The sequence below is a fragment of the Aythya ferina genome (genome assembly GCF_964211825.1).
Source record: "Aythya ferina genome assembly, chromosome: 7".
In the NCBI taxonomy this organism is placed as follows: domain Eukaryota; kingdom Metazoa; phylum Chordata; class Aves; order Anseriformes; family Anatidae; genus Aythya; species Aythya ferina.
In genome coordinates, this window is record NC_140302.1 from 15,415,131 (window position 1) to 15,439,694 (window position 24,564).

A 24,564-nucleotide genomic window follows, 5' to 3' on the forward strand; every position below is an offset into this window, starting at 1 on the left:
GGAGAGCAAGAACACAGATGCTGTGCGGCAGTTTATACACCCTGCAATAAGTACTTCTCTGCTAGCGTCCTACAAGAGAAGGGATGTAACTACATTGTGGGCAAAGCCTGGGATAGTTTCAGGAGACCTCATGGCTTATTGCTGTCATTTCTGCTCCCCGAATATTTTTATTCCAATGTAGGAGAACAACAGTTCACCAATAACAATTGCTCTGCATAGGGCTTTTTACAAGTGTAACTACCTCAGATATCCATGAGGGCAAAAGAAAAGGAGTACCATCACTCCAGTGTTTTTCAGGGAGAAAGAGGTACTGTAGTGTTTTGTTCTACTTTCAGAAATCTTTATTCCTCTATGGATTTATTTTTTTTTTTTTTTGTAATGTAAATACAGAATAACTATCCTGCCTCTAGAAGGACTAGAGAACCTGGAATCAAAGTGTCAGTAATGACTCATGTTCATGTGGCACCAAAAATAAAATCTGTCAGGGCTTGCATGACTCATATAATTGCTGGTACAGATTCAAAGCTTGAAGAGAAGTCACAGCAACACAAGCTGTTTCTCTCTGACAAGATAGAGTATTTCAGAATGTAAAGCAAGGAACAAGAAAACACAACTACTCTCCCCCTCTACTCTATTCCTGTGATACCCCACATGGAGTACTGTGGTCAGCCCTGCGGCCCCCAACATAAGGACACATATCTGTTGAAGCAAGCCCAGAGGAGGGCCACAAAGATGATCAGGGGGCTGGAGCACCTCTCCTACGAAAACAGGCTGAAAGCGCTGGGGTTGTGCAGCCTGGAGAAGAAAAGGCTCTGGGGAGACCTTATAGAGGCTACAGGAAAGCTAGGGAGTGTAGTGATAAGGAGTAATGGCTTTAGTCTAGAAGAGAGTAGATTTAGATCAGGCATCAGGAAGAAATTCTTTACTTAGAGGGTGGTGAGGCACAGAAAGAGGTTGCCCATAGAAGCTGTGGATGCCCCATCCCTGGAAGTGTTCAAAGCTAGGTTGGATGGGGCTTTGGGCAACCTAGTGGCAGGTGTCCCTGCCCATGGCAGGGAGGTTGGAACTAGCTGGTCTTTAAGGTCCCTTCCAACCCAGACCACTCTGTGATTTGATAACTAAACTTTGCCATAAATTCCCCATGGGAACTTCAAGGACACTTACTACTTGGTGGAATTTTATATTTCAGTAGAAAACTTCAGATCATGGCCTGTCTCCACGACTGGCACCTATGGCCCGTTAGATCTCCTGCAGGGTCAACAGGATGATGGTGTGCCAGTCTTAGGTTAAGCTTCTCTAACATTTCTGTCAAAGACCTAATATTTGCTTCAGTTAGTCAGTCTTTCCAGTTGGACAACACTTCAAAAGTAAAGTTTCCAAACAACTAGGGTGCCTGGTTTTCTAATTTAAAGCCAAATTACTTGTACCCTCATTCCTCATACAAATATCAGCAACACTGGACTGACAGACTATTTAATTACAGTGTTTAAAATTACATATGGGAGACTTTTTTCCCCATATTCAGGCCAGCTTCTCATCCAGTAATGTACACATTGTTTTGCAATTTATGCATTCCTAGTATGCATGTAACTCGATAAATCAGCACCCATAAATCAGCCACAGCCTCTGTGTTGTATCCATCTTCCCACTCCTTACCCTGAAATGCCTTGTCAGCATAGGCTTGAGGTATTGGTTCTGCAGGTGCATGTAGATCAATATTAAACACACGGTAGTTTAGTCTGCGGTGACGAATGTTAGCTCTGCTTCACTGTTCAGAGAGCGCAGTTACCTAGGTAAGATTTCCAAAGCGCTGAACACTGACCAAAGCCTGCTTTCAACCATGTCAGTGGTATAACTCTTGTTGAAAACCAGCATACAGATCCTCTGCTAAACAGTGGCTATGGATCACAACGCTCCTTAAACTGTAGTAAGTAGCACCGCGTTAGAAGACGTGTCAGATGGTTTGAAACAAGCTGTTGGGATACACTAACAGCTCTTTCACTTGCTAAAACCTGCTGCTGTGGGCTGGCATGAGAACAGGCACATCTTGCCGCATGCTATACAAAACATATCTGTCAGATTTTCTAACCTTTCTCACTGGGGAAAAAAAAAAAAAGTACCCAGGACTCTTACTTCACTGCCCATTACTGACATTCAATGCAAAATGGAGACAAGCTTTTCCACCTTTTTTAGGCTGTGCATTGCCCAAGATTCAATGAAGTAAAACCGTGGAATGGTACAAAGCAAGAAGAAACATGGGCCAGCCTGAAGCAGCCACAGTTTCACATTCGCTGTTTCCATTTCCATATGCAATTGACTACTAACTGTACCAACATTTCCATTTATGAAAACACCAGGAAATAGCTTTGCTGTTGAAGTAGCCTGTGATTTTAGACAGAGCATCATCACACTTTGATGAAAAGGGAAGAGCTGGGTAATGTTGGAAAAAATGATTCATTAGTCCACTTGGAAAGGATGGGGAAAAACAACATTAAAGATGCTCCATTTCAGCCACAGTTGTCACAGCTTAGTGTATAGTCCCAAAGTAGAGAAGAGAGGGCAACAAATCGGTCTGGGGGAGCTAACACCATCAGAGCCCATAACTGATGCCTCAGACCAAGGAAGCTGACAGCATACAAAAAACAGAACTGACAAAGACATTGTCATCCTATGTTACCTACCTAGCCTGGCTGCCTGGACAGGCAGTAAAAATAATTCACACTGCAACGTTAGCAGCATGCCCATCATGGAGTGTCATGAGATACCACAGACAAACAAAGCGGCTCAGAGCATTGAGCTGACAGGCAAACCAAGTACAAGCACCATTTCCTTCACCACTGGAATGCAGGCACCTCTGGAACAAAACACGGAGGAGATTTAGCAGCAAAGATTTAACTCCATACTGCAGCTAGTCTGAAGGAAACTGCAAAGATAGGGAAGTCTCTAACAAACACAGCTAGAAGATAGTCAGCTATAGAAATAGCTATGGAATAGCCCCAGCTATGATGAGAAGTAACACCACTCATTAACAAATTCAGCTACTATATCACCGCTCTACTTCTTGCAGCATCCAAGATTTCTGCAGCCAAGTGTTCAACCAAGTATCCTCACTCAAGTTTTCATCAGTCACAGCCTTTCAGAGAGGAGGAGATGTAGGGAGGCCAGGGGAGAAGAGGGAGGATTCCAGACAGCCACAAGAGGAGGCAAGACTTGTATCGCAGTCACTATCAGACTGGATTTTTCTCTGTACCAAGAGCGCCTTTGTACAGTCCCCACCAATATGAAATATGCAGGCTATTACATTTACATACTGCCTTCACGTTTCAGCTACTTTAGGAACAAGACAATAGTCCATGGAGAATGATCTGTGCTCTTTCCTCGTGTTCTTTTGCATACCCTTGAGCTGCACTGCTCTCAGGCAAATGCCAAAGAAACCAGGCTTTCATCCTCCATGGCAGCACTCTTCCCCAGAGGGAAACACATCAAAGCTGTCAGTCCTACCACTTACTGAGAAATCACCCTGTCCTCTCACCCACTCACCCTCAACAGATGAGCAACTTCACCACATGCGTGTCAGCCTTCAAGATGAAATGGAAAAGCCTGCAGCCAAAGCAACAGCTGCCACAGCTGATTTTAGCCACTGGTTAAAAAAAAAAAAAAAAAAAAAAAAAAAAAAAAGTGAAGGGGAAGGAAGGGGAGAAGACAAACTCTTTAGACTCTCTTATTTGTATTACAGAAGGCCTCAATCAGCACTACCACAGATACAGTGCCTATATAGACTACTGGTCTGGCTCAGGGTACTTAAGTCTTAACACAGGAGTCAGGCAAGACAACTCATATTTCTGTTTTTACAGCCAGTGCATTTAGTGACCTTATAACATGACCAGGGTCACAAGGATTTTTTATTTCCTCTGCTGTTACACTGATCGGCACTAGACCAGGGAAAAGGGGCCATTTGGCTGTGAGAGCACCAGCAGTGCAAAAGGAGCCTTTGTGAAGGAAATCTAAGGAACAAGCCTTGCCACTGCAGTTGTCAAAATGGTAATTGAAACTATTACACTAACACTCATAAGTGGCTTCCAGGGGAGTACATATTCCTTGTTCTTACTTTTAAAACCATCCTTGATACTATAATTCCCAGCCTTGGAGGCTGTTTTCCTCCTGAACTTCTGCACTTCTCACAAGCAGGCAGCAGAACACTACAACGCTATCCACAGGGTCTCAGACCCCAAGTCGTGGGGGGTGGTGGTGGCGGGGGGGGAGTTGTTTGTTTTTTCCTCCTAAATTTAATTTCCACCCGTGGATAATTCAAGGTAAAGAGGAAGGAAGAACTGGTGGGAGCTATAAGCCTTTTGGCTACTCCATTGGCACAAACCATGTACTCCTGTATTCCAAGATGCTGCCAACTTCACACAACTTCACAGCCCTCTCTGCTTTGAAGTACGCATTTACCCCATCCTCTGAGCAGATGTGTGCCTGTACTGCTGTGGTGACTAACGCCTCCAATCTGAAAAGGACTCCACAATGCCAAATGCTGCACACATGCACAATAGGAAACAGCTAAACAGCTCCTGCCCCCCAGAGCGGTCCTAATTTAAAACAAGGTGTAATGAGGGGGATGAAACAAATAAAGAGGACAGGATAAGAAGATGAAAAAGCTATTGCATGAGCAGGTGTTTTCGGTGACTGTCTCTACTGAACTCCTGCTTTTCACAGAGCTTAGCTGCCTACAACCAACACACCATAAAGACTGAAAACGTGAATCAGGGTTTGAAGCAGGTTTTTTTTTTTTTTTTTTTTGGTCCAGAAGAGGGCAGGAACATAGCATAAAGCTATCCTAATCCAGGGAAGTTCAGCTGTTCCAATGCATTTTCAAGCAAGCTATTACAAGTGATAGAGTGACTCTCTAGAGGAGTGTTAGGGGAGGCACAGATTTAAATGCTGCTCTGAATTTTACAACAGGTGAAGGTACTTATCTACCCTGACCTGGCCCTGCTTTTTATGACTGGCTTATTCCATTCTCTGATGTCTAAAAAGGATGAGAGGGAGAATGAATGAGGGAGTATCCCTCTTCCTATTCCTGCCTGCAGCAAAGGCAATGTTTAATTTATAGCATGCCCACTGCACACACCCCTCCACAGCTTGCATTACTCAGAATCCACACCAGAAGGGCATGACATTTCCTCCAGACTGCAATATGCCCATTCATTTTCCGATACCAGCGCCACTCTTAGGATGAGTGCTGCATACCAGGAAATTGCTAGGGGGAAAAAAAATGTGCCAAGAGAAAGGGAGACACACACGCCAAGCTCTTTTCCAAGAAGATTATGCTAGAAAATTGGGCAGTGATCTGAAAGGGTAACTTCAGATGAATAGACTAATATGCAGCCCATGTACTTAACCTGTATGCCAACACGCAATATAGCGCAGCTCTGCTATTCAGCCCATCTGAATGTAGAAGGGTGGGAGCTGGAAGCTCTCTGCTGCCAGAATGCCAGCCACAAGCCAAAAGGTACATTTGGTTGCTTGTCAGTGCAGCAGATGTGAAATGGGCATCCTTTTCCTTCTCTGACCTCCTCAAGGGCAGCAAAATCATCTCCAGAAGGGGCAGTAACAGAAACTAGCAAAAATAAATAATTTATTTTAAAAGAAGTTCTGCTTTTTAACACTATTTCCACATCTTGACAAATTTCTGGTGCGGAAAAAAATGAAAATATCACTCCCCTGATATTTATCATTTGCGTATGAAAATCCAGGGAACTGAGGACATTCAAATAGTTACTGATAGCAGTGAGGAGGGCTTGTACTGAAATGGAGGGCTAACCGGCACATGGAGATGCTGAACACATTGGACCAAGGCACCATAGCACTGTCAACCCTGATGAAATCTCAGATTGCTCTTACAAGTGCCCTGCTTACCTACTGTTGAAGCGCTAAAATGCAAAATGGGGTATCCCAAACCTGGAGGCATGTTCTTTACACTCAGCGGTTAGGACCAAGTACTTAAGGGTATCTGGGAGTGGTTGGGAGGTTTGCACCACCCAGCTACACAGCATGGAGGAAAAAGCACTGTGACCACATATGAATGAGAGGGCAGGAAAGAACAAGTTTCGCTACCCACCAACCTCTTCATGCCTCTACTAGAATCAGGGCTGTGGAGAAATTAGGAGCAAACAGGCAAAGGAGAAATCTGTAGGTAACGGTTCTCCCCTCAAATGAGATTTTCCTTCAAAGACAAGGCAAAAGTAAGTGATTTTGCTGTTTTACACAACAATAGACTCTTACCAATCCTGCCATACTATAACACAGTAAAAAGAGGAAGTTAATTGCAGCAGCTATTAATCAGACTCCATATGAACCTGAGAAGGCAGAGATGTGCACTGTCACCCAACATATTATGTTAGAACTGGAAAAAACAAAAGGAACCTAGCTCCATATTCTAAATGGCTTTTGCAGTCTCAGAAGGAAGTGGGCGGGGGTAACATGAAGGAGAGAGAAGCAAGCCCTATGATCAACACATTGTATATAGAGAGTCATAATTAACTATGGATGCAAGCGAACATTTTGCTTTTACAGACCTCTAGGAGGAATTGAACAATGCTGACGCTGTGCACTGACTTAACAGATTAAATTCCTTTATAACAGAGGAAAGTAGCAAGGGGAAACATTTTTCACTTCTCTTCCTACCATTACTACTTATATTGCTCGGGTTCTGGCTTGTGCTGGGGATACACGCAATACTTCACTCAGAGAAACTACTGTCCTTTAGAATGGACTCCCAAGAATGATTTTGCTACCTCAGGGATTCAAGGCTCTAAAAATCTCTGTTACACTTCAGAGAACAGAAGCAAAGGTTGACTGGCTGTAATTCTACCAAACACTGGAAAGGGAAAGGAGTGGCTTTGCTTGGGTTTGATGTACTTTAAAGAATAAAACCAGAAAAACATATGGCATTATCCTGAAACACCAACAAGCAGTAGGCTTTACCAGCGGTTCAGGAATATCCAACATGTCACATCAAGTGCTTTCTGTGTCCTGATGCCTAACAGGAGCTCTTGGCATGCTGCAGACAGAACCAAACTTCCCAAGGCTTCAGAGTCCCCAAGTACTCCTAGATTCCCAAATGCCATCAGAGTCTACATGGAGACAGAGAAAGCAGTCCTCAAATGCTTGCATACCTTACAGCCTTGTAGCTTTCTCCTGTAAGCTCCTTCACATGTGGCCTCAAGGAGTGGGCTAAAAAAAAAAATCTTTTGAAGTATCTAAACTGCTCCTCTATTTTCACTGACTGTATTCAACTGTCCATTAAGCACAGATGAGTTGGCACTTTTGTGCTTTAAGACAGGAAATAAGTCTGATTTAACAGACCAGAGCCAGGTTTTCAAGCATGGTGAATATTTGGTTCTGCTAGCTTATTTTGGCACCAGAACTACTACAACTTCTAAGGATGTACAAATACAGAAACTCATGGAAAAAGTACAGAATTAGGAAGGAGCAGTCAGCCTCATCATTCCAAGGATTATGAGACACACAATACTCAGTCCATTATGCCAGTTGCCCTTTTTAAACCCAAGCCAAATGCACAATAAACATCACATCCACATTTCATGCCTTATTTTAAGTGTACAACAACCCTGCAGGTACATAAACATCAAGAAGCTAAACAGTCCATGAATGACACTGCAGCTAGGCTGGAAGAGTTACTAAACCCCATTTGGTCAGAGAAACTGTCTCTGCCTTGGAATCAAACAGCTTTGATTTTCCAAAAGGCATTTCATCAGGAAGGTGTATGGCATGCAGCAATTACCTTTGTTCTCAAAAGTGGCGAGACAGACGACCAGCTGCATACCTATCCTCCTCCTGGCCTAGCTCCCAAGCACTCTGGCATTTTCCACTGTTGCCTACATGAATTAGAAGACAAAGGCAAACTGCATTAAGGTTCCTGCCAGTTGGGTAGTGCTTTGGGTTTTAAGGACTGCAGCCTAGGATTCAGTTACAACAGTTACTGTTTACAACATGCTACAAATACCCTGTTAGGAAACATAACAGTTCACTAACTACAGAGCTGCTCTGCACTGTGAAATATTTCAGCATGGCCTTGCCAGGGATAGCGTTGTTAAATATTCTGCATGCCCTTGAAATCCAGATATTCACACCAAGTCTGACTAACCTCTCACATACGCTCCCCCGATGGAAAATTACAGGTGCCCAGATTAATTCCCTGCTTTCTGTATCAAAACTGGGGCTTTGCTTGTTTAGTTTTTCAACCAGAATACTGTGCCTATTGTTCTCTGTCATCTCCTTTCCCTATAAAACAAAACACGGTGAAAATCCAGAGGCAGCAAGTGCTGCTTCTCCTCAGAAATACAACAGCATCAGAACTTCAGTTTATCTTCTCCAAATGGCCCATTACCTCTGAAGCCTCATTCAGAAACACGTTTGCCTCTTTCTGAGGGAAAAGCACTTCAGATAACAAGCAGGTGCTGACTCACTAGCACCATCACAGCTGCTCTCATTTTCACATGAGACTGTACTGTTTCAAGTATTCCTTTACTGACATCATGAAGGTACAGCCTTATTTCTGATAAAGAAGATAGAGCAAAAGTGAAGTCCCCAGAAAATAACATAGTACGGCCGTATTTCTCCTCTGTAGCAAACCGCAGTTACTTCAAAAACAAAATGGCACCAGAAACCAACTGAAAAAAAAAAAAAAAAAAAAAAAAAAGTACAATATGGCAAGGGGGAGACTAAAAGACTAGGAGGTCTACAGCGATATATCTGTTTGCTTAGGTAAGGAATAAAGAGTAAGGCACTACCTGCAAAAGACAACACGCAAAACGTGAGGTGCAAAGGACTACAGGGAATGTAAAATGTAAAGGAAAGACTAAAGTAAATCTCTCTCAGTCATTTCTTCAAAGAGCTTGGCAAACTCAGGGAAGGATTCCATACTGACTGCGCAAAGTAACCCAAAGAGCCAAATATTGTCCAGGGATATTTATGATGCTTTATACAGAGGCTATTATCCCTTGGAATGGACTACAGAAGAATCATTTTGCTACTTCCCAGGTCCAAGGCTCTAAAAATCTGTGTTACACTTAGGAGAGTAAAAGTGAAGTATGCAGAAGTGATCAAAGGAGAACAGGCTGGTTTTATAGCCTGTAGGGGAAACAACTGATCATATATTCTTCCTATGACAAACAACTGAGAAAGTAATTGAGAGCCTAGCAGAAACCAATGTTGTTACCTCAGCATTATTGATTTTAGGCAGACATCTTAATCTAACACATGACAAAACTTTGGTCATTGCAGTAAGATATAGCTTTCAAGGAAAAATGATATTTATAAAGGTAGTTTATGGTTCAGTTAGAGATTCTTATGAAGTCAAGCCCAGACAATAAACGAATGGAAAGAAAGGGATTTCTTAAAAACAAAATGGACAGAAAATTCAATTAAAAAGTGAAAACATAATTCAAGCATATTAAAGCAAAAGGATCTTCAAAGTGCTAAAACGAAGCAGCAAAAACATAACTCTAAAATACTGCACTGAGAAAGCCTAATTCTTCTCAAAGGGATGACTGGCACTGAAAAACTCCAAGTTCATCCAGCTGGGGGCTCCATTAAAAAAAAAAAAAAATAGAATTTAACAGAATCATTCCAACTCCTTACATTTACCGAAATGTTTTTTAAACCCAAGTTTTATTACAAAATGAAGACAAAACTGAATTTTTAACTAAACTTACATAGTTCTGTGTTAACATTCAAACTCAAATAAATACAATGGTAAAGAAAAACAAAAAAAAAAACATTAACAGTGAAGAGCAGCATTAAATAAAATTCTAACCATCATATTTTAGGAACATACCAAGAGAATAAACGTGAATTTGGTTCATACCAGTTACTAAGATCAGATCTTCACTTTTTTTTTTTTTTTTTAATAGGGGAGAATAGAGATGACACTAAACACAAATCAAAAATTCTTTCCTGCCTTCCATCTCTGTTTTCTCCTCCAATAAATAGTGAGCAACCGTATCTGCTCTTGCCCTTTGCAAGGTTAGGCCAAGCTCTCTGCACCTCTCCCACTTCTCTATTTCCCAGGGGACCTGAGCCATCCCACCTACACCTTTTCAGCCAGAAGGAAGTAATGCACCCCACATGGAGTTACAGACAATGACACTAATTGGGTTTAGTCCCAGAGTGAATAACCTAGCATGGTTTTCCACAGGCTTGTGATAAATTCTCACTCTTGAAATGGCAATCTGTCCTACCATTCCATACGAATCAGATCTGGTAAGATGAACATTCATCATTGCTTTGCATGCTTGGAGAACAGTATGTAAGAACATCCCTAATCCTGCACCTCTCCCATTGTCAGGCTGCTGCCATTGCTGTTGTTCACTGGAGACTCTAGGACAAATGCTCTTCAGTGTTGTTCACTGGGCCTCCAAAGGTAGCCTTTATCTTTGGCATCTGCTCACACAGATGACATGAAACAAATGCAGTCTGCTGGCCTTTAACACAGATCTCTTTTGATATCAAATATATATATGTGTGTGTATATATATATATATATATATATATGCTGTAGTAGAGCCTTCTTGATGAGGTGTTATGGCTATGGGTGATTTGTTCATTGCTTGTTTCACGTTATCACACGTATCAGGGTGATAATCAGAGCAAAAATTCTCACATTTTGTTTATGCATTATACAGTTTAAGGCTTACTTGGAACAACATATTGAGACTTAGGGTGTAATTTGTAAGTAAAGCAGAATGCTCCACTAAAGTTGTACCTATTTCAATCACATGGGGACCATTTGCAGGATCAAATTAATACCAAGTTTTATTCCTCTGTAACAAGCATCCATTGCATCACTATCCATGCAATTGTTCCAAGGGTGAGGCTAGGCCATGACCTGGAAGGAGATCATTCAGAACAGTCTGTCACCTATTTTGGAAAATTCAAAGTCCCTGTGAACGACATCCTTCAATGACAAACCCTCTTTGTCAGGAGAACTGCTTCTATCATTGGATCTGTCAAGCTGAGCCACTGAACGAGCTATTTTACTGGGTCTCCCCCAGTCAAGCTCAATTTGAGTTTTATAGTCCTTGATACTTGTGGGATATTTTCATAGAAGCCATTAACTTACTTTGCACTGGGAATTACGCTGCTTGGCAGGAGCTATCTCTCCTCACGATACCTGCATGTCCAAAGTTGAACCTAGTCTTGTAATGAGATAGCAAAAAGTAGTCATATATATTCAAAATGTTGGCCTGTAAGCCAGTAAGACCTGAAAATATTTACCAATATGTCAAAATGCTTCTAGCTGAAAACCATTTCTAAACCATTCGCTGTTTGCAAGTTTAATGGCTTAAGGCTTATGGGCTCATGAATCACCAGCTTTCTTAGCAGCAGCATTTGAAATGTTGATACCTTAGCCTTGAAATAGATGTGAAGGTACCACAGCCTTTACAAGCTGTTATCGAAAGACATACTTTAAAAGCTCCCACAGAAGACTGAATGCAATAGAAGTAGCTGAGCAGAATGAAAGTAACCAAACCAACTTAGTTAAAGTCATTGTTCATGTCTGCGTTCCACTTTAGTGATTACCCTCCAGCTGGGCAATGAATCATATTAAAGGAAGCTTTGATACTTACAGTTTGTCTGATAAAAAATCCAGATGACTTCAGAAGCAATGATGAGTATTTGGGAAACTATTAGTCTTATTTCAAATTACTGAATTCAACTATCAGAAGAAAATTTTGGAGCGCAATTCCATTTATCACAGCTTTAAAAAAAAAAAAAAAAACAGCTTTGTACCATTTTTACTATTCCAAGATTTTCAGTTGAGAAAACATATGAACAGTCATGGCAAAAAATTGCTACAACAGATCCATGTGGAATGAGCATCTCTAAGGTCAAGGAGGTTATGCCAGTAAATAGTAAATGCTGCATTACGGAACTGTAAAATGAAATGTTAAGTGTACACGATACTAGAGAGATAACAGGGATGGAATAGACAAATACAATAGCAAATCCAACTGGAAGAAAAAAGAAACCTCAATCGTAAATAAAAATAATAATAATGCCATACACAATCCTCTAAAATATGTCACCATAAATTGTTTTACCTAGGTCTTTCAAAGGGATATACACTGTGGAGTGTAAAATGATAACACATATACATGTTTTATCTACAGCAGTTACGACAGATAGATGAACGAACACAAAAATATAGCAAAGAAAGTTCTCTTTCAGTTTTAATCAAAGAGATTAAGAAAACCCACTAAATAAAAAACAAAACAACTGCAAATTTATGCAATAGAATGATTATGGGTTTATCTGTGAATAGTTTAAAGGCACGGGAATTCACAGCTTTCTTTTTTTTTCTGAGTAACTGTCCCTGTCTATATACACAGATTCATCTACCATGTTGACGTTGACAACTTGCAGGTCTCCCTCTTCCCTCCTATCTCCTTGCAGCCAGATTAAAATCCCAATCTGTTTCCAACACTTCTCTGAGGATGTCTAAGATCAGCTCAGCCTCAGCTTTCCAACCTTTCTCCTCTATCAATACAGATAAAAATGACATTTTGCCTACCACTCAACTCATAACACTTCATTTTCAACTCTGATTTCCCTCCAGACCCTCACGCTGAAACCATACAAAAATAATCAGATAGATTTTGATATATTTCCAAGACGATTTCTTTATGTTCATCTTCACACCTAAAAAATTCTGTCCAAGCTCACATCACCTTGATTACTGTAAATTCTTTCCACAGATTTAATCTCACTCAAGTTCCATCTATCCAGAATGCCATCCCAAAGAGCATTTTCAGCAATTAGTCAATGTGAATGCTTTTTCAAAGCATTTTTCTTTAGATTCTCCTTGTGTTTGGGCTTTTACTCATTCAGCGGTCATACAAGGAGGTAAACTCCTTGTAAACAGCTTCAAACCTCATTCTCCTTCGTTCTGAATTCTCCTTAAAACTTATTTGCTCTGATTTCTTGTGGGAATCTTGTCAATTAGGCTATTGCCAAGCACCCTGACTAGTACAGTCTAACTCCTTGCTCTTCCTTTCTATTACCATTGTTCTTCCATTCATATTCGAAGCTTTTGGGGGCAAAGATTACTGCCTTCTCTTCTTTTAGCTGTACAGAAGATCAGAACACACTTCTACTTGACTCACTGAGCTAAATCCATGTAGTATTTAAACTTCCTTCTCAGCATTTTATGCAAGTGCTGCTGTGCTTTAAAAGACCATAACTGCTATCCTCATCATGAACACAGGAAAACAATGTGTGGGTAGCCAAGGATTGAAGCAAGTACCATTTAAATTATGCTTGAAGCCATGCCAGCAACATCTCAGCATGAATGAACTAGACACAATATGTAGCTCCACTGAACTCTTTTCTATGCCATAGGTCAGTATAGATTCAATACATGCACAGGAATTATTTCTGGTGAGTTATCCTGTTCAAACAAGTCCACGCATACTTCCCTTAAGGTGTCTGTAGTATACAATGATTTTTCATCACTGGTGAATGTGATTCTCAGAAGAATTATCCGTACCCACCTTCTCCTAGTAAAACCGTTTTAGCAGTCACTATGGTTTAGAACGTGTTGCCAATAGGTTTAGTAACACCATGTCAGGAGCAGCTATAGTTTAGTACACATGTTGCAGGTAGGCTTTCAATCACAGTGTAGACAACCACAGGGTGAGCCACCCTCAGATTTTAATTCTTTATTGTTCAGCAACAAGACAAAGTGGTTACATTTTGGTCTTTAACAACACCTTGATGCAAGCCAAAGAACAACTCCTATGTCCCAGGAGGTACAGTCTGGCAGAAAGTATGGTTGTGAGCTCCAGTAGCTGGTGCATGGAAGGGTGAAGAGGAAAACAGACACACAAAAAGAGGAAGAAAAAGATGGAAAAGACAGAAAGCTCAGACATCAGTTACCCAGTGACACAGAAGCAGTGGGATATAGAATCACAGAATCATTAAGGTTAGAAAAGACCTCCAAGATCATATGGTCCAACCATCCCCCTACCACCAATGTCACCCACTAAACCATGTCCCTAAGCACCACATCCAACCTTTTCTTAAAGACCCCCAGGGATGGTGACTCCACCACCTCCCTGGGCAACCCATTCCCATGCCTGACTACTCTTTCTGGTATATTATCAGTGTGAAAAATTGAGGATTTGTCAACCTGAGGTCAGCCACTGATTAGACAGCCTGAATCTCATCTATCTTACACCTTATGCTCCACAAAAGTGACCATGGTCTGGGTCCAGTCTGAAGAAGCTGCACAAACCCTGCCCTTTCAGGATGCATTTACAGGCATAAGGCACTGTCAGGCACAGCAAATATGCTGAGTACAACACTGGGAACAACCCCAATCTCATGTGAAATCTGTGCAAATGGATTGGCCTTACAGATAACAGGGCACAATGGGGTTTGTATCCAAGCTTACTTCACACTTTCTTTTCTGTCTCTAGGTAGCCTTCATCTACCCAGCACAAGACGTGGGCAAATATCTACTAAAGTCTTTAAGTGCTTAAATAGCCACAGCACACTGCAGCATGTGTCTGAATTACAGGGCAGCCAAAGTTTCCTGTTCACTAATATATCACAGAGCTACGTAAAATTAAAACCACAGTAGTTCAAAGAAAAGCAGCTGTCTCCTTTCTATTTAGTTGGACAACTTGAACTCTTTTGCTTCTCTAAGGGCAACTGTTTTATCTTGACTTAGGCATCTGTAGATCAGCTTCCTTATCTAAAGTGAACAAGTCCAGTGCGCCACCATAGTAAAGGTCCTGTAACTGCCACTGCAGGTGTATTACTATTACTGTGTAAGAACTTGGAGCCAAAAAAAGTTTCAAACATGTTTATTAGCACATATTAGCAATTCTGTTCACTAATTCTCTTTGTCACTTCAGAAACCGTGAATTTCCCAGATTGGTTCTAGCAAGGCAGCTAGTTGTGCTATCAGTCCACAGGCCAATACAGTGTTCTCATTTGAAGGTATTCACAGGAAGCATACAGGCTGAAAGCATTTATGAAAAAGGCAGGGAGAATCCCCTAGTTGCTCTCTCCCTTCTACTGCAGTTATAGAGAAAAATCACTAGATGGAGCTGCACAGTCACAAATCTGATTTATAGCCACTAGAAGAGTTTGTTGTCTCCTACAGTTCTATTTGGCCTGAAACTGACATATTCCAGTGCGACCTGATAACTCATCTTCTGAAAGATGGGATGAAATGCTTTCATTTACAAAAGCAAAATGTACACAGAGAAAATGATGAGATACTGAAGGGGGAAAAAAAAAAAAAAAAAAGAAAGAAAAAAGAAACCAACAACATTCACGGCCTTCAAAATCAAATACGTTTTAAAAGTGAACTGAGAAATATTTTATCTGCCAAGACAGATCAGATTTCTCGCTTTGTTCTGCAAGTAAGAAAGCTCAGCAGACTCCTTAGTGCTTGACATGATTAGCTGCTGCAAGAGAAATACAAGAGCTCTGTGCTCAAGCCTTTGTAAATAAGGTCTAGCACACAATAAAAATGCAGTGATAGGCAAACCCATGTCCCATAAATACAGCTTTTGCCTTGGCTGATATAGTTAATCCTGCACTTAAGATGTACTTACAAGAGAATCCTTTTCGGCTAAATGCATTGACACTAGACAGTTTTGCTAGCTTAGGAACACAGTTGAAAAGTTATCGTCCTAACCTACTGAAGCACAGTTCATCTGGCTTTATAGAGATTAACTATGTGCCAAAAGGGAAGCTGTACCTGCTTTCATCCTATATCTGCAGATGCCAATTTGCTCCATGCCCGCAGAGTTCTGGTCTGTGTCCAAGGTTGTCAATTTCATTTCACCTAGAGCAACAAAATAACAGACCTTTGCATCTTGTTAGGGTTTTGCAAAATCAAGGCATTGCCAAGACTTCACAAAATAACAACCAAATCCCTCCTGCAAATGGCTCTGCAGGGTCCTTTCAGCACATACCTATGAATTATGTAGTGAATCAAATGCACAGAAACACTTTCTACCCTGATTTCTAAGAAAATGAGATAGCACGGCCACCGCTGGTCAATTTCCTCAGACACTGACCAGGGCAGCAGGGAGATGTTTGAACCACCACAGTAGGGGCTGAAGTGACAGAAGAAGAAAACAGGGGCCCTTTTCTCTCTTTCCCCACACATTGGCTCGGTCCCTTTCACCGGGAACCCTCAAATCTTCTGGGCACAGGGTTCAACCCCCACAGCCTGAGGTGCTTTGTGACCGGGATTCTGCCCACACCTCAGCTTCGAGTCCTCTGGTGCTGGGCACACCTCCAGGGCCGGGGGCAGCCCCAGCGAGGACATTACTGCTAGGACCTCCACCACCACCACCTCAGGCGTGTTTTAAAACGAAGACGTGCTTTAAAACGGAGGCGGCGAGGGCACAGCTCCCTCACGGGGTGGGCGCCACCGCCCTCAGCTTTCCCGCCTGCGCCGCGCAGATGGCGTAAAGTACGGAAAGATCCCCACGCCGGCAGCGTGGGCAGCCACCGCCCGGCGGGCAGGAGCAGGAGGAGGAGCAGGAGCAGCAGGAGGCGGCCCGGCCCCACCACATGGCGGGCGGCCCCGCCCCGCCCCGCGCCCCCCTGTGCCTGTGACCGCCCGGGCCGCGCCGCTCGCCGCCTCAGCCGCTCCGCGATGCCGCTCTTCAGCGTGCCCAAGGAGGTGGCCGTGGGGACGGCCATGCTGGGGGTCGCCTTCGCCACGGGGCTGCTGGCAGGTAAGCGGCGACCCCGCCGCCAGCCGCGGGCAGGAGGCGGCCGCGCCCCAGCGGCTGCCGGGGAGCAGGGCGCCTTCAGGGCGGACCGGGGCTGGGTTGGGCGTTATGCTGTTGATCTGGCGGGGAAAAGGAGCCGCGGACGCCAGAGCCGGGATCAGGTTTGTATGTGAGCCTTCGGGGTTATGCCTGCAGAGGCAGCTTCCAGCGCTGCCCCCGAACCCGAACCCGGCACGGAGCTGCGCTGGGACCCGGGGCTGGGGGCGAGCCCCCTGCCTAAAGGGCACCACCAGCCGCTGCCATCGGCACTGCGAGGAGCCCAGGGTAAGGGCAGGCAAAGGCAGCAGCGCTGCTGCACAACCGCCCCGGGCGGCCTCAGGCCTCCTGCAGCCGTGAGTGGTGGTGCAGTTAAGTGCCCTGCAAGAATACAGCACGCAAACCTTCACCTCAGCTAGGGAACATCACTACACCCCAGCCTTTCACTTTCAGTTTCGGTAGGCTTTTGCTATACAGTTCAGAGGTAGAAAAAAATAATATATATGTATAGTCCACTGAGCAGTCCGGCTACCTTGTATCATCATTATTCACTGGCTCTTTCAGAGCAAAGAGCCCTCTTAGTAGTATTTGATTCACTAAAAGGTACTTTAAGCAGCTTATAACTTATTTTTATGTATTTTATTTATTTAAGCAGCCCGTATTTGAGAATTGCAAAGTTTCATTAGCGGAGCTTAAAGCTGTCCCTTATTTTTTGCAGGTAAAAAATACCCATCCTTAGTTTTTGGGATACCCAGGTCACCCAGAAGTGTTATTGGAAAGAGCAGTCCTCTGTGGCAGTACATACTGGATCACTCTGTGAGGGAACACCCAATTCTAAAGAAGCTGCGACTGGTCAGTACTTTATCTCCCACCCTACATTTTCTGTTCACTTACTGTTCCACTAGGCCCTTTTGGCATCATCCATGTCTGGTCCCAAATTGCTAGACTTCTGATTATATTGCTTATGTTCCCTATATTCTTTTATATTGCTTATATTCCTTCCTCCATCTTACTTGCACATACAAATTTATAGGTACACAGAATTAATAAGCCCTTAGGAAGCACTACAGGCAGCCTCAGAAGTATAGCTTTCTGTTCCTCACAGAGATACCCAACAACCCAACCTCTTAAGATTGGTCTTTCAGTTTTATAATCCCAGACATTGCAGCAGAGACCAAAATCCTGCTTCCTGATAAAGAAAGACCCTTGCTCCACCTAAGTAGAAAACAACCTTAAATCCTCTTCCTTCCCTACTCTTTGTACTCTCTAGGATTTCCAATCCTTAGAGATCATTCTATATACATATTTATACTGGTGCAGAAGAAATCCTGGTCATATCTGTTTACCTTGGATACACTTCCTACACAAAAGAAGCAAATGCAAAGATGTCCAGTGTTTTAAATTCTAAAACATATGCAAGAGAAATGGTTTTGAGCTGGTATCACCCAGAGTTTTCAGTGTTCAGGGCTCCCCAATGAGTATTTAATAGTATTGGCATACACATTAAGCACATCTTGTATCTTAGAAGAGTGGTGTCTGTAAACCTGCTGTAGTGTTGGAGCTCAGAACAGCCCTCCTGGCTCAGGACTGGCTCTTAGCAAATGAGACAAACTACTCCTGTATAAAAGCAATTAAATGTTAAACAGTGGAGCTGTTCGGTTGGATTGGGCCCCAGTGGAGGACAGGAAAGGGGAGGGCTGTCCTCTTCATTGAACTGCAGTGGCATAGCCCTGCTTCCCCTGCTGCTGTTCCTCAGTGCCTGAGGCCCTCACACCCTGCCACCTCTAGCTAGGTGCTATGTAGCCAGAATCAGGGGGTCTGACCTTTGGCAGCAGACTTTGACCTGAGAGTTTAAAAAAAACAAACAAACAACACAATACCACGTGCTACATGTCATGGAGGTATAAGGGCATAAATACAAAAGCTGTCATTAAGAAAAACCACACTTCTGTTTATACAAATGTACAGAAATAAAGGACTTTCACAATCAAGATTCCCTTAAGGTTCTTCATCCATTACAACTTTACTGCTCAGTTTCGTACAGCCACCAGGTAACTTCAGATCACACCATTGCTTTGCATGATTAGCAACTGCTTATGACTTCACCCCTTCCCACCTCAGTTACTGTTAAATACAAAACAAATTTCCCTCTCATACATGGAGCACGAAGCCATCTAGAATAACAAAGGTAAGAGCATCTGTTTTTTCCTGGGGTTTCTCTGCCTTAGGACATAATTATGGAAGCTTTGGCTTTTGTTCTTGTTCTTAGTATTGTTGTTATTGTTTTGTTGTGTGATTTCTTCTCTTCAGATCACTGCAGAACATCCCTGGGGTAGAATGATGGTGTCCTGTGACCAGGCTCAGCTTATGGCAAATTTGGTCAAACTCATTAAAGCCAAGAAAGTTATAGAAATAGGTAAGATCATCACTTCATCTTCTCTGTAGATAAATAAATCTCTTGGCTATGCTTCTCCAAATCCAGCCATGTTTGTGTAAGGTAAGATTTCTCAGTATAGTAAAGTACTGCATCTCTGTCTCAGCAATCACGTGGGTAAACTACAGTGTGATAGTATCAATAATTTTAGCATAAGCAGGGATGTCTCATCAACTCAGAAGCAACCTGAAAAATTAGGACCAATAGATCACTTGGGTCTGTAAAATTAACCAGCAATTGCAGGGCAGGGTGTATTCCTTCCTTTCTGTATAGGTTTCTTGCCAAAAGGAATTAGTTTGCTGCACAGGCCCTGAATCCAATCTACTTTCTTTGACATGCCTATGTGAGGAGGATGTCCCAAAGCCAGACTGATGCTGAGCAGCCAGGAATGTGTTCCCATCATCTTTATCTTTGGCCCCTCTTACGATGCCCTGGTATTTTGCTCCTGGACAGATCCAGTCCTTTTAGCTCAGGATTTAGCTCTGCTTTTAAGTGATTGTTTTCTTGAGGTGCAGGACCAGACCCTGCCCTCTGTGTCCTGGAGAATTTTAGGAAAAAAAAAATACACACACAGACAACTTGAATCTTTGTTACAAGATTGATTAAGGAGGAGGAAAAAAATATCTTTGCAACCCCTGTAACATCGGAATAAAATAGAAAGCCTTTTGAGTCCATTAACAAATTGTCATCTTTGACCCTTCTGGGTTCCTGTTTGTTTTATTTTTATTCTAATTTTTATTATTATTGGTTTTATTATCATTCTAGAAGGGACCTCTCTAGTTCACTATTTATCAGTTTTTCAAAACACAGTTAATTGTTCATGACTTCTACAATTTCCCTAGGTGTTTTAACAGGATATAATACCTTGAATATGGCACTTGTCCTGCCAGATAATGGAAGAGTTGTTGCCTGTGACATAAATGAGGACTATGCCAAAATCGGAAAACCACTGTGGAAGGAGGTAAGGAGCATCTTCTCAGTTAGGTGGTTAGGACAGCTGCATTTGCTTGTTATTATTGCTCGATAATTTTGGTATCTTAGACCTGCACATTCACACACAAGCATTCCTATCATTAGGGCAGGAGTTGCAACAGCTTAATTTGAGAAGACAAATAATTGCTGACTGGATCCTAGAAACAACGGTAAAAAAAAAAAAAAAAAAAAATCTGTTGACTAGTCACTCGTTGAGTGCAAACTGCAAACAGGTTACTTATTGACGACTTGGATCACTTCTATGCTCTTTTTCCACTCTAGGCAGGAGTAGACCATAAGATTGACCTACGGATAAAGCCAGCTATTCAAACACTTGGTAAGTAACTTAAAATATATTTTTTTCTCCCTTAGAAGCCAAAAGATGAATATAATGCTGATGTAATCCAGGAAATACACTGTCAGATCTGATCCCCTTGGTAACAGTGAAACAAATTTTCTTATCTAAAGAGGTCTTAAAAATAAATTTATAAGCACAGAGCTTTAAAAGTTCAGTTTTCTTATGTGCTAACAGAAAGGTGAAAATGCTCATCCTGTGGAGTAGGCTGTGCTGGTCACTCACCTGTCCTGTCTATTGCCTTACTTAATCTATGAAGTACTATTGTCAGCTCTTTCTGGGAAAGCAGATTAAAACAGATTAATTAGACAAAGCCCAATTTTTCTTTTCCAGAGTCCTTTGTAAGCAAGTATTTCTTTGTTGTAGAGAGGAAGAGCTTTCCAAAAGGGTTAAGGTGCAGGGAAAAAAAAAAAAAGATACAGAAGCCAATATGAAACGTAGGGTATAACAGTTAATTTTGGCTCAGAGAAGTTCAGATTCAGAATGCAGCAAAACCTTGTAAGGGCATCAGAAAAGCAATGTCTTCTCTGTAAAGAAAAGAAGCAATGTGGAGCAGAGAGGATATTCATAAATATTCTAAAATGCAAGAAATTTGTTAGGAATGGAGGTGGTATTGGAAGAATATAGGTTTCTAGCAGAGGTATTTGAGGGATCCACGTAGATCCATCCTTCCTTTCTACAGAGGATGCACTGTCCTTAAAGACTGATGGACAGCTCTGTCTAGGCAATGCTTCAGATGAAGAAAAATCCTCAGTTGACAGAGGATAAGGGTGGGTGAGAGCAGATAGCAGAGATCCTTAGGAAGACAGCAGTCAGCCCCTTTCCAACTGGCAGCCTGGAGTTCCCAGTCAAGAAAGCAATACACAAAACCTTAAATGCCATTTGCCCAGAGAAAAAATACTTAATGCCATAATTTGCTGTACTGAAGATTTTTGACAGCGTTTGTTCAAACCCTGTCAAACCCTATGACATAGGGAACCACCCTACCTGCATCATGGCACTTGGTCATCAACTAGAGATTAGCATTTAGAACCAGCTCATAAACATGAGGGAAAAAAACATAATCCACTTAATACAGTTTTTAATCAGCTCAAAACATAGTTGAAGGTTTTGAGTGCGTCGTTTCAAACTGCTTGACTTGCTCTTGCTACACCAGTCAGCAACCCCAGCTGTATTCTGCAGGTTTTTAGAACTACCCCATGAACTTCTTCCACATTGGAAAAATTCAGTAACTGAGTGTTTTATGACATACATTGTATCCAGATTGGTTTCTCTGCGTTAAGCTTTTCTAGTAATTAGCTGTAGAGGAACAGGCTGCCCAGTCAAAGCACCAAAACTGTTATTTATTGAGAATTTTGACACAGCTAGTTGACTTTCTTCTTCTACACAGCATTAGCGAGGCTATAATGACTCACTCTGTTGCCCATCTAGATGAGCTGTTGGCTGGTGGAGAAGCAGAAACCTTTGACTTCGCTTTCATTGATGCAGATAAAGAAAGCTACAATGAGTACTACGAAAAATGTTTGCGCCTCATAAAGAAAGGGGGAATAATAGCTATTGATAATGTAAGTACTGCTGGCTGTAGTGGTAGTAGCACAGGGAGTTACTGCTTTGCTTCTAGGAAAGAAAAAATAAAGTCACAGTGGGATTCTAATAACTTGATTTCTGACCGGCAACTCTGTTGCTAATTGCAACATCTTTGTTTCGTATCATACAAAGGAGGCTTTAAAATTCAGCGTAAATTACCAAAGTAAGCTTTATGCAACAATATAGCACTAATAACACTAATATGGGCAAGAAACTCTATATAAGAAGTAATATGTTAAATTTATGTTTCTACATAAACAGCCTGAGATGAGAGGCTTATCATATCTTTTCTAGTTCATTACAGAGGATGTTCTGTCTTAATCTGCTCTGTCTTGTAGCATTTTCTACTATATATAGTATTTATGCAAGATCTAGGGTAGTATTTGTAATCAGTAGCTACTAATATTTTATTCATTAATGACTTTTACTTGTAACAAAGAACAATGTTACATTTTAGGTACATTCAGGGTTACAGTGGCAGCTGAATAGGGGCTTTTAAAAATACATCTTTGTTGCAAGTTCTCTGTTTTGGCTTCTAACCTGCGATAGAAGTACAATTAGCCAATTTTGTGGACTCCCAATCCTGCTTCATTATGAGAGCTCCATGTTGGGAACCACTAGGAATCTGAAACACAGTACAATTCCAATTTCTAGAAAACAGGCATTATCTTTTCCCAAGCTTCTTTTGTGGTCCAAGGAACTTACTGGAACAAATCAGGTGCATGACACGGCTTTTCTCAATAGGTCCTTTGGAGTGGAAAGGTGCTAAAACCAAGAAAGGATGACTTGACAGCACAGAGCATGCACCGCCTCAATGAGAAGCTTTTCAGAGATGCGCGAGTCAATATCAGCATGCTCCCAATGGGGGACGGATTGACATTAGCATTCAAGTTGTAACTGGAGGAAGCCTAGCACATGGGAAAGTGCAAGCATCAAATCACCAAGAAAAACGTAGGTAGAACACTATCAAAAATCGTTATTTAACCTATACCTCCACTGGATTTCGTAGTGTGGGAAAGTAGACTTTAGAAGCAGCAGGACCCTAAGGGCAGCTAAATTGATGACAGAAATTTACTTGGAGATCTACTGTGGCATCTTATTGACATAAACAAGATTAATAAAATTAATTATAATAAAGGAAGAAAACATACAAGAGGTTGTCCTTTTAAAACAGGTCTTAAAAAAAATCTCCCTGTACATGACTGAGTTCCAACTGTGTTTGTACAAAGACTTCTTGCTGTCCTAAAAGAGGCTACTGAGTCCAAGGAGGGGAAAAAGCTTGGGTGCACAGGGAATAAAAATAGGGAAATATTAAGTAATTGGCACAAGATCTTGTAAAGAGGGGGAGTTGTCACTTCTCACAAATACACTGGAGGACACTGTTTAATTGGACAACCCCACAAACAAGAATATATTTTGGTGACCTGTGACAAGACTAAGTAAAAATTACAGTCCTTCTCTAGAAGGCTATTTTGTATTATCTTGACATGAATGTATTCGCTAGGGATCATGAAGCACCAAGTACGTTGGTCTTCATCCCCTTGAAATAAATGGGTAACTGAAACTTTTTGTTTGAATGCAGAAAAAAATAACATATTGCTGGCATTCTGCAGGACTTGGAGACTGAGTTCTCTGCAGTGTCAGACAGCAGGTGATTATAGCTGCGCTCACTACCTTATTCTCAGTAGCAGAACAATCCATCCTATTGTTCTGCTAGGAACAGGAAAAGAAGCAGAGTTTAATGTTAAAAGCCATACTAGAAGATTTATTTTTCAAGAAATATACGTGGCATCAAGGAGATAACTAGCTTTCTCAAGCCGGCAATTGAAAGTTGCTGGTAATCCCTGAAGGGTACTAAACTGAGAAGCCTTAAGTATATGCCATCTGAAAAGTCCCTTTAAAAGCACGTTGAAGGACAAACAGGATTTCCAGTACCGATCGCTCCCTAAATCGTGTGTGTGCAAGGACTGTTTTTTGTTTTGTTTTTTTTTTTAAACCTAGGTAAGACTGCAGGTAAATTTATTTTTTTTTGAAGTCAGAATGAGGAAGAGCAGATCAGCAAGAAGAGAACCAAAAGAATTCTTTCTCCTTCTTCCCTTCTTCAAAAGCAGCGACTTACAGAGTGCTCATTTCCTAGAAAGTTGCTTGCAAGCACGGAACATTAGTTGCAAGTCCATATAAGGAAAATGATGATTGTTTAAGGATGCTATACAGCTGTTAACTGGCTATTCAAGTAATTACTACAAGCACAGATTACGTTCCATAGCACGTAAAACAATGCTTTTTCACATCCTAATAAAGTATTTTGCTATAGTATTCTTCATGCTTAGTTAACTTAATTTGATGCTGTCATTCATTACTCATTTCATCCTGCTGTGTTCTATGAAACTTTT

At 41.7% G+C, this 24,564-nt stretch overlaps 2 protein-coding genes across 9 annotated transcripts in view; one reads left to right on the forward strand and one right to left on the reverse strand.

Moving 5' to 3' along the window:
- LOC311439621 (uncharacterized protein) overlaps positions 1-24,564 on the reverse strand; it is a 196,740-nt gene that overhangs the window by 162,707 nt on the left and 9,469 nt on the right. For 3 of the 5 annotated variants that reach the window (XR_014694858.1, XR_014694859.1, XM_084525540.1), the window contains one exon: positions 15,800-15,886. The exons of 1 other annotated variant lie outside the window; for it this stretch is intronic. Coding sequence is in view for 1 of the 4 variants with exons in the window: in XM_084525540.1 (XP_084381666.1) it covers positions 15,800-15,886 (87 nt within the window). In the remaining 3 variants the exon portion in view is untranslated. Of the gene's footprint in view, positions 1-9,915; positions 10,913-11,654; positions 11,786-15,799; positions 15,887-16,310; positions 16,536-24,564 lie in introns of those variants that run through there. One more of the 5 variants, XR_014694860.1, reaches the window with a different exon arrangement.
- COMTD1 (catechol-O-methyltransferase domain containing 1) lies at positions 16,624-24,487 on the forward strand. Of its 4 annotated transcripts, none has more exons than XR_014694847.1 (8): positions 16,624-16,790; positions 17,542-17,675; positions 19,134-19,239; positions 20,100-20,218; positions 20,512-20,566; positions 22,016-22,149; positions 22,916-23,122; positions 24,173-24,487. XR_014694847.1 is itself a non-coding variant. In XM_084525511.1 (7 exons), the coding sequence occupies exons 1-7, from the start codon at positions 16,709-16,711 to the stop codon at positions 23,066-23,068; spliced, it is 783 nt and encodes a 260-aa protein (XP_084381637.1). In that variant the 5' UTR covers positions 16,624-16,708; the 3' UTR covers positions 23,069-23,472. The 4 variants fall into 4 exon arrangements, 1 of the variants encoding a protein (XP_084381637.1); XR_014694848.1 differs by having other exon boundaries at positions 24,207-24,487; XR_014694849.1 differs by having other exon boundaries at positions 24,211-24,487.